This window comes from Alligator sinensis, unplaced genomic scaffold, assembly GCF_000455745.1.
Source record: "Alligator sinensis unplaced genomic scaffold, ASM45574v1 scaffold1097_1, whole genome shotgun sequence".
In the NCBI taxonomy this organism is placed as follows: Eukaryota; Metazoa; Chordata; order Crocodylia; family Alligatoridae; genus Alligator; species Alligator sinensis.
This window is the reverse complement of record NW_005841950.1, coordinates 1,796,315-1,806,541: the sequence shown is the minus strand read 5'-3', so window position 1 is coordinate 1,806,541 and position 10,227 is coordinate 1,796,315. Positions and strand designations below refer to the sequence as shown.

The 10,227-nt window shown below is 45.1% G+C and overlaps 1 protein-coding gene across 13 annotated transcripts in view; it reads right to left on the bottom strand.

Annotated features, from left to right (window-relative positions):
- Positions 1-10,227, bottom strand: part of CSNK1G1 (casein kinase 1 gamma 1) — a 163,513-nt gene that overhangs the window by 50,056 nt on the left and 103,230 nt on the right. For all 13 annotated transcript variants that reach the window (XR_003093219.1, XR_003093218.1, XM_025199849.1 and 10 more), the window contains one exon: positions 4,417-4,568. Coding sequence is in view for 11 of the 13 variants with exons in the window: in XM_025199849.1 (XP_025055634.1) it covers positions 4,417-4,568 (152 nt within the window). In the remaining 2 variants the exon portion in view is untranslated. The remainder of the gene's footprint in view (positions 1-4,416; positions 4,569-10,227) is intronic.

Here is a 10,227-nt window from a genome sequence, read left to right as displayed (position 1 = left end):
TCCCTGTATCAGCTGACAAACATTTGCTTCCTGAGGTTTTGTAAATTAAACAAATTCTTCCCGAGGTTTGGTAAATGAAAAAAGTTAAAGGGTTTTTGAAAAATTTACCCTTAGTCAACAAGCATCTCACTTTCCCCAAAAGAAACTCTAAAGAAAACATGAGTACAAGCACCAAACTAACATGGAAGTGAAAATTCTCCGCAACTCTTCAAGTCTGATTGCCCATTTCTAAACACATTAATCAGCATTGTTTACTTGATAACAGCCATGAATATGTGGTAGATTAATGCAACCACATGTAATTGGGAATCGGTTCCCTCTACTAGCCTGGGCTAGGCAAGAAGAGATGGAAATACTGAGACTGTATGTTCAGGTGGAGGCACTATGTGAACTTCAATCTGATACCCAACTTATCATTTTTAGGGGTGGGGGTTGGATTTTGTTAGTTTGTTTTGCATACATGCACCTTTCCCTGCTAAAAAACTAGCTGCTGGAAACTGATGTGCACATTATATGCCAAAAATATGGTAAGAGCAGGTTCTGCCACTTGCCAGGTGAAAACCAAGGAAAATCTACAGCAATCCACTGGGAACAGGTTTGGCTCCTTAGCTGCTGCTACTCAGTTACAACAAGGAAAGATCTTTTTCATTTTAATTTTGCCTTTCAAAAACAAGGTGTATATTATATTCCAGGGCGTGTTGTATGGGAAAAAGTATGGAACTCTTTCCTGAAGAAGCCAGGCACGGTCCTCATGATTTAAAATAACCGGGTTTGCTTCCCAAACAGAAGTGTCATGAGTCCTTAGAATTAAAGCATTTTCTTAAGCTTAGAGATGACATGTGAAATCTCCATTTTGTCCCATAATTAACTCCTAAACCCCCTGATCCTTCTCTCACTGCTTTAAGCTCTCAAATTATCAGCATTGTTCAAAAGGTACAGATCTGAAGACAGTTGTGATTTCACAAAAAACCCTGAGATAGACTATCCCTTTCCAGCTCCACGAGGTGTCCCTGTTCTAATCCAAATCAATACAGCATCTGAAATAAAAGGTTAGGATTTAGGGATTCAGAAATAGAATATTAATGCCCTTTTAAATCACCTGCCTACCACAGTTCCCTTCTCCCACAGATAAAACTGTTCTAGCTTCTAATGCTATTTAAATTTAAATATCCTTATTTTCCCAATGTCTGTAAAAATCCTCATAATCTGGAGATCAGGTAGCAGGACATCTTAGCTCTCCATAATTGGAGGATTCTTTAAGTATCCCAAGGTCTAAAGAGAGACAAACAACACTTTCACTGAACCAAAATGATTACTACAGGTATTAAGAAATTCAGTCAGTGCAGGAAACATTACCAAAGTTCGCTGAACAAAATTTGGCAAGCTACAATTGACTGTCCTATTCACATTCTTTGAACTGCATAGCTAGGTTTAGCTCTACTCCCACTAATTCAGTAAAGGATGCAATAAATGAAAATGATTTAGACTATTACTGAAAGGATGGGACAAATCTGAAATGTCATTTCTGAACTGTGTCTTCACAGCCAAAAGGAATTTACCAATACATATCTGAATTGCCCATCAGGAAACTTTACTGCAAGATACTTTCCTTTATGGAACAGTACAGAAGTAGAGAAACAATTGCACACTAATATTCAGCTATATTAAGATAGTTTATGCCCAAAAGGCTAAACTACAATGATTTTAACTCATGCCTATAATGTATTTGTGCCACATAAGCACAAATGGATGAGACATGCTCATCCATTATTATTTTAGCATACAGTAGGTCCAAGTTATCTTCCTTTACTCCATTGTTCCCACTAAGTATCTCATTAAATTTGCACATAGTACATCTGAGCCATAACACACAAAACTAGCTACATTTTTTTACTTATTCGTTATCACACTAGCGTAAGATCCCACTGTGCTAGGCACAGTACAAACACATACCGAGACTGCTCTGACTCTGAAGAGTTCATGATCTCAGCAGACAAAAGACATGGAATGGAAAAGGAAGTGAAAGAACGGAAGCGATCTGTCCACATGGCACATCAGTGGCAGAGCCAGGATTAGAATTAGGGTGTTTAAATTTTGACCACACATCAAATACAATATAAATAAGGGAATTCAAAGTTAAAACCTAACACTCACACAATCCAACTCACTTTGTCATCCCAGGTACTGAAATCCACATATAGTGATCACTGCCTTGGAAGGTGTTTAGTACCTGGCAACCAAAACAACTGAATCCCATAATTTATATCAATGGGTGACTGCTAATGCTACTTTCCTTTGTTTCCCTGCACTTGTTTCATCACATGGTATAGCACAGTGGTGCTCAACCTTTCTGCCCTGCAGGCTGGATGGATGCCTAAACCATCTACGGCCAAACATGGCTGATGGGCCCGATTCAACTGCATAGAGGCAAGGGTAGGGTGTGACCAGCCTTGGGAGGGAGGGGGAAAGGGGCCATGGCTTGACCTCAATGCAGCCACAGGGGGGAGGGAGGAGGTGGAGGAAGAGGGGTGGCAGTATTAAGTTGTCACCAATCCCGTCATCAAAATTTTCCTGCACCAAATTTCCCATTCGGTGGGGAGCTCTGCAGGCTGTATGCCAAGGCTCCATGGGCCGGATTTGGTCCAAAAGCCAATGGATTGAGCAACCCAGTATAGTTTTTTCAAAGCACCACACTTACAAACACCAAAAGACATGGAGGAAGTACAGTGTTAAAAATGTGCTTACTTCACAACAAACCATAATTAACTTGAGTCAACAGCTGCAGCTTGATGGTGGTTTTTGTTTCTTCCTTCTCTCCCCCACCACTTTTTGTGGCTACAAGGGCATTTCCTTCAGGTTTTTCTTAAGACCTCAAAGGATTTTGTTGTTTTCCTCCAACACAAAGACTCTTGCCACACAATCTGTGCGACTGTGGCATCGACACCTACACAGTCAAATGGGTCACTAACTGGCTGGAGGGCCGCACCCAGAGAGTGGTGGTGGATGGGTCTTATTCGACCTGGAGGGATGTGGACAGTGCAGTCCCCCAGGGCTCGGTCCTCAGGCCCGCACTGTTCAACATCTTCAGCAGCAACTTGGATGAGGGGGTAAAAAGCACCCGGTTCAAATTCGCAGATGACACTAAGATGTGGGGGGAAGCGGGCACACTAGAAGGGAGAAATAGGCTGCAATCGGACCTAGACAGGTTACAGGGGTGGGCAGATGAGAACAAGATGGGTTTCAACACTGACAAGTGCAAGGTGCTGCACCTGGGGGAGAAGAACTTGCAGCATACCTACAGGCTGGGGAACTCCCTTCTCGTCAGCACAGAGGCAGAAAAGGATCTTGGGAGTCATTATTGATGCCAAAATGAACATGGGCCAACAGTGCAGGGACACTGTCAGGAAGGCCAACCATACCTTGTCATGCATCCACAGATGCATCTCAAGCAGGTCCAAGGAGGTGATCCTCCCCCTCTATGCGACACTGGTCAGGCCGCAGTTGGAGTACTGCGTCCAGTTCTGGGTGCTGTACTTCAGGAGGGATGTGGACAGCATGGAGAGGGTCCAGAGGAGGCCCACCCGCATGATCAGGGGTCAGCACAGCAGGCCCTACGAGCAGAGGCTAAGGGACCTGAACCTGTTCAGCTTCCACAAGAGAAGGCTGAGGGGGGATCTAGTGGCCGTTTACAAACTAGTCAGGGGGGACCAGCAAGCATTGGGGGAGTCCCTGTTCCCCCGAGCACTACCAGGAGTGACAAGAAATAATGGTCACAAGCTGGCAGAGGATAGATTCAGACTAGACATCAGGAGGTGCTACTTCACTGTCAGGGTGGCTAGGATCTGGAACCAACTTCCAAGAGAAATGGTGCTGGCTCCCACCCTGGGGGTCTTTAAAAGGAGGCTGGATGAACACCTCGCCGGGGTCATTTGACCTCAGTACTCTTTCCTGCCATGGCAGGGGGTCAGACTTGATGATCTGCTCAGGTCCCTTCCGACCCTACTAACTATGAAATTATGAATCACTCTACCTGAGGACTAGGTGTTTCATGCTGGTCCTTAAGTGATTGTTCAGATGGTCATCATCTTTCCATACAAATGTTACATAAAGTCCTTCAGATTAAGCAGTTTAATATACCAGGGAAAGCAAATAACCAACCAACCAACCCACCCACCCTCCTTCCACAACCAAGGATTTCACTCCAATTTGGAAGGAAGAAAAATATTCCCTAGTCAAAGAGACTTTAACCACAAGAATTCATTTGACATCTAAGTTATAAATCTTTACAAAACAGTCTAACAAAGGCTGGCATGCTCACACCCATCCAAAGGTAGAATTCCAGCTAAAAATGTTGCTAGAAATAAGCTGGCCTAATTCAAACCAGGAGGCAGAGATCCTGCTAGTTTGTGTACTCACCAGTTGGATGGCTATCATTAATACCGTCTTCAAAGTAAAGGTTCTGTCACAGAGGTCAAACAAGTCTTCCAAACTGGGACCAAGCAATTCTAGTACCATGGCATTGTACTTTCCACATGGTCCAAAGTAGTACACCTGGGGAAGACCTTCAGCTGAAAGAAAAAATCCACACATCAGCAAGACTGGACCTGCTATGACTCCTGTACACCATACATATTTTGCTGTCTCCAGCTTTATTTTTACACATTAACACACAATGCCTGTTGTACATCTTGCACACCAAGAAGAATTAAGCTTCTACAAGTGTTTGCTATGGAGGAAATGGAAGCCAAGCCAGTACATGCTCTGCTGAAATAAGCCTTGGAAAGGTATATAGTATTAGTCGCTCTGAAAAATCTGAGCACATGACAAGGTTTCATTCTGGCATTGTGAATATTTTGGTCACAGGGAACTTATGAGATTCAGCATTTCACCTTAACATTAGAGAGATATGGAGCACCAATGATCCTCATTTTTCCCCCAATATCAACAGCTCAAAAGAGTTAAAGAACTCTCACTATAATTAGTTTACACTCAAGAAAAGTTCCCTTTATAAACCAAGTTGTGCATGTGGGTTGTTACTAAGCATGGCTTTATACACCATTTAAATGGCACACTTCAGTTAGCTATAACCATGTCTCATTCAACAAGTCTTTGTGTCATATCATGTGACAAAGAGATCAAAACACTTAAGTTTATCTATAATTTTAGTTTGCTAAGTCACACAGACCACACGTTTATTGGGAGTTCTAACTTTTCACTTCTCTAACCTTCCCCATCCCAAACAAGCAAGGCCACAGGAATACACTTAGAACTTACCAATAAGGCCAAATCTATACTGAACTGATCACAACACTGAATGAGTTGAGTAAGCAATGGCTCAGAAAGGACAAGGCTTAGCTTACAGCCTTTTTGCAGTGCTGCTTCCAAGATGACTGAGCTAATGAAAGTAGTGTTATGTTACTTGAACAGGCTGTCCTGTGAAAACCTTCAGACTGACCACTCAATACACATGATTGCAGCCAACTGCCATATTCAGAGGTTCCTTCTAGTATAGGAACCTGGGTCTTCTGGTGCTAGTGCAAGACAGTGGGACAAACTAGTTCTCTCATAGACCTATTTCAGCCTTGCTTCATGATTATTCCTTTGTTTGCGCTACAGACTTACACAGGAACTGGATGCACAATAAACCAAACCCATCTGGAATCCCATCAGCACTGCAGCCCAAGGTCTCAGAGCCCTGGAAGAGATTACTAAAAGCTATGCCAAAAATTCAAAGGCACACACACACACACCCCCCCCTTCCCAACAAATCGAGAGAACCAATATATATCACTTCACAACAAATCGAGGGAAGTGATTATTCCCCTCTGTTCAGCACTGGTGAGGTCACATCTGCAGCACTGCATCCAGTTTTGGGGTCCCCACTACAGAAAGGATGTGCACAAATTGGAGAGAGTCCAGCAGAGGGCAACAGAAATGGTGAGGGGGCTGGGGGACATGACTTCTGAGGAGAGACTGTGGGAACTGGGCTTATTTAATCTGGAGAAGAGAAGACTGAGAGGGGATTTAACAGCTGCCTTCAGCTACCTCAAGGAGGGTTCAAAAGAGGATGGAGCTAGAGACTGTTCTCAGTGGTGACAGATGACAGGACAAGGAGCAATGGTCTCAAGTTGCAGCAAGGGAAGTTTAGGTTAGATGTTAGGAAAAGCTCTCTCAGGAGAAGGGTAGTAAAGTACTGGAACAAGTTACCCAGAGAGGTGGTGGACTCCATTTTTAAGACCCAGCTAGACAAAGCCTTGTCTGGGATGACCTAGTTGGGCACGGTCCTGGCTCTGAGCAAGGGATTGGACTAGATGACCTCCTGAGGTCCCTTCCAACCCTCATTTTCTACGACTATTTCCTCCCTCTTCGCACACAAAGGCTGTGTCCAGAAGAGCACAGATGTTTGGTTCCCTGGAGACAAGAAGCAGCAACACAACTAGTGCTGCTGCTGCTTGTCCCTGGGGAACGCCCATGCTATGCACCCTCTGGTGTGCAGCAGGTTACCCCAGGTTGGGCAGGGGAGGCTGAGGCCAGCAACCGTGCTGGCCTCAGCAGCCTTACCTGGGATCCTGGGAGCTGGGGAAGCTGCCCATGGCTCTCCTGCAGCTTGGAGCCCAGCTGGCAGCTAGAGCACAGCTCTGGTGGACCAAGCTCTGGTTTGGGGCAGCACATACTGTAGCCATGTGTGCCGCCCCAGTTCCCCACCCCCCCTGTGCAGGCTTTTTTTTTATTTTTTACTCCAGGACCTCCCAGGTCAAAAACCCTACCCCCCACCCCAGCCTCCGCACTGCAAGGTAGCAGCATGGGAAGTGCCTGAATGTGCAGTGTGTGGCACCACAGATGGGTCTGCAGCACCACATACCACATAGTATCGTCTGGTTGCAGCCAAAGGGTGTGTGGAAAAATATTAGAATCAGAGCACAAGTTTAGCTATATCTCTTATTGCTACTGTACATACAGGAAAACTTTGCTAATCTTCCCCTACTTAACTACTTCTGCATTTAAAGATTATTTCAGGATTTTGTAATCTTGTTTGCTCATCTTAATTCACAAATACCGGGAATTCATGCTAGCTCAATCAGTTACCAGAATAAACTAATCTAAACATCTGCAGATGCTGAGCATCTAGCCACCAAAACATTCAATATACTGCATACAACAGCTGTACAAATATGGCAGTGTTGGAGGGACGATTTGAATTGAAACATTTAATTAACATTTACATCTGATCCAAACAACTGAAGCAAAACTGAACAGAAAAGATGCACTGTCCCTTCTAGAAACTACCATTTTTACTCAAATCTAGGTCAACCCTGAATTTAAGATGACCCCCAATAATTAAGATTCTATATATGGAAAATTTATAAATGTGTTGTTACAGTTTTCTAGGTATAGAATCTAATTATTGGAGGGTTGTCTTAAATTCATCCCCCAGGACAACTTTAAGAAAAATCAAGGAAAGAAGTAGCTGGTGGGAAGGGGGGGGCAGGTGGCCCCTTGCTCTCTGCACCCCCCCCTCTTCCCATTGCAGCCTTCCTGCCCCTCCCCCCCACTGGCAACCCCCAACTCCAGCTTTGCCCCTCCTGTCCCACTCCCCAGTCTCTTCCCTGCCCCTTTACTGTGAGATGCTGCTCAGGCTGTTTCCTCCCAGAGCACAGCTGGTGGAAGTGCGAGCCCTGCAGCAGTGTTGAATGGCCAAGCAGGTGCCACGCAGCAGTGTTGGGGGTGCTGACCAGTTAGGCAAGGGATGGCGTTTCCATGTACTCTGTGCCTGAGAGGGGAATTGAGCCAGAGCCAAGCAGTGCACACCAGTAAGGTGGGGGAGGAAGCTGCTGTGCGTCTGACTCTAGCCCAACCCACGCTCAGGGTCAGTCAGAGCCATAGCAGCTGCCTGCCCCCACCACCCCCTCCCTGCTTCATACATAAATTTAAGACAAGAGGCTTTTTTCTCCATGCTGCTGGAGGGGCAGGGAGGAGAAGGGGGGACCTTGTCTTAGATTTGAGTAAACATGGTAAACTTGAACTCGAGAGGTAGCTTTCTTTGATGTCGAGTCAATTTAGAAAAGTAATAGGAAGATGGAGTCAGGTCAGCTCCAACAGTGTCTCAACACCCATTTCAATGGCCAGTAGGTACCTCAGTTAGGACAAATTCAACTCAAATGGCACAGCTTGGGGTATCTGGTGCACCTTCCTGGCACTCTTACCTAACAAATCATATTGGAGTTCATCCTTCACCTCCACAGTGAGTGCCTCAAACTAAAATACAGAAGCAACGCACCAAAAGATGCTGGCTGCTACAGGTTGGTGTTAAGGAATCCACCCACTAGCATGGACAGGATAAAGGAACTGGATGACTGAGAAAATGCAGCAGCAGAAGGCCAAAGCAGCAATGAAGAACAGCAATTTGCTTCATATGCATGGGGATGGGACAACAGAAGAGTTACACTGCAGAGTAGAAAAGAGCTCGTGTCATCTAGTGAAGAAGAGATCAGGAAGGAAACAAAAAGACAAGGAAAAAAGTAAAAGCAAGAGCATGTGAATAGACCATGGGAGGAAGAAGAGGACCCACAGTCTCCATTCAGGTTAACTTTGTATTTAGTGAGGACTACCTGCATACCCCCTCCATATCACCACTGACCCCCGCTTGTCAGCTGATACAGAAAAAAAAAAGTTCTCCCCTGAATCCCCCTCCACATGAGCAGAAGAGAAGAGTTCTGCATGTTAGTTATGGTGACAGTGAATGCTAAATCTCCCGATTGCTTATCACATGATGAACAAAGATCAGGCTTGTCTCTCCCTCAGTGCTTTGGAGAAAGGGAGGGAGGATAGGGCAACTTGTTAATGAAGCTACTGCACAATATAAAATACTGAACATGCTCAGCTGTGTGCAGAAGTGGACTAGTGTTCAGAAACTCAGATTAATTCCCCTATCATAAACCCTTTCCAATGATACCCCTGTTCCTCTGGGAGAAGTGAAAGAAGGCCCCATCTGCCATCGGCAAGGGATGGAGCTTGCTTCCTCACTGAAGGCAGAATGGAACTGTTAGTGAAACCAATCAATAGTTTTTAATAAGTATATGCATTTAGTATTTTACAGGGTCAAAATTAATTTAATCCAGTTCTTGTGATGCTTAAATACACTGAAGAGGAAACATACTCATTCATAATATTTTCCTGAAAGCAGCAGTCAAAAAGATGAGGTACAGAGTATTAAGAGCATGGAAGAAATCAGCAACAGAAACAGGCGTTTCTCTCTCAAGCCCAGTGGCCTATTAGCTAAGTCAGTGATGGTCAACCATGGTGCAGGAGTACAATAAGATCCTTTTAAGGATGACACGAGGTGCGAGGACAAAAGCAGATAAGCACAGGCCCAGGCTTTTCCTTGCCTGGAAATTCTCCTGCCCCCACTGCCTGGCCCCTCTACAAAGAAGTAAGCACCATAATGAATTAGTATTTGAAATGGGTGGCTGCTTAGATCACAAAAGTTATGGAGAGGTGCATAGGTAGATCTAGGATTTTGAAACCCTCCCCTCTACCCCACTTCAAAATCCTAGATCTGGCATGATGCACTGTCACAGGTAACAGCATATTTTTCTCCAGTTAAAAAGAAATGAGGAGTTTTACTAATATACTAAGGGCCTAGAGCCAGTGTCCCCTCTAAGGTTTAGAGATCGGTGAGCAATCCTGGCTGGGAGGGTCCAGGTATCTCAGTGTGCCTGCCCCTCCCCCCTCCTGCAGCAACCTGTGGCTGGGTTGGGGCAGATGGCCAAATGCAAAGCAGGCAGTGACAGCGGGCGGGGGGGAGGACAGTGTTAGTGCCCCTTTGCTACAGCACTGGGAGTGCCCCCCAGGCCAGTGTCCAGGGGCCATGGCCCCCTACCGCCCCCCACATAGGTACGCCACTGTGTGTGCGGCATTAAAAAAAGTTATTGCGCGGCATGATTTTTTATTGTGCACGACCATGCACGTGCGTAGCTTAGAGGGGACACTGTCTAGGGCTAATATCATGCAGTTTAAAAGCAAAAACAATTTTAACTTAACTGGAACGTACATTAATTTGTAGGCCTGTGTGAATACAGAAGTATTCAATTTGGATTTGGCCAATTCAGAAGATAGTGATTTAATTCAGTGATTCAAATCACCTGTCCCCATTTGATCAGGCCAAATCAGAATCGGAGATTTGGTGCCGATTCGGATCGGCTGGGGAGAGGCAGACACAGCCAGGCA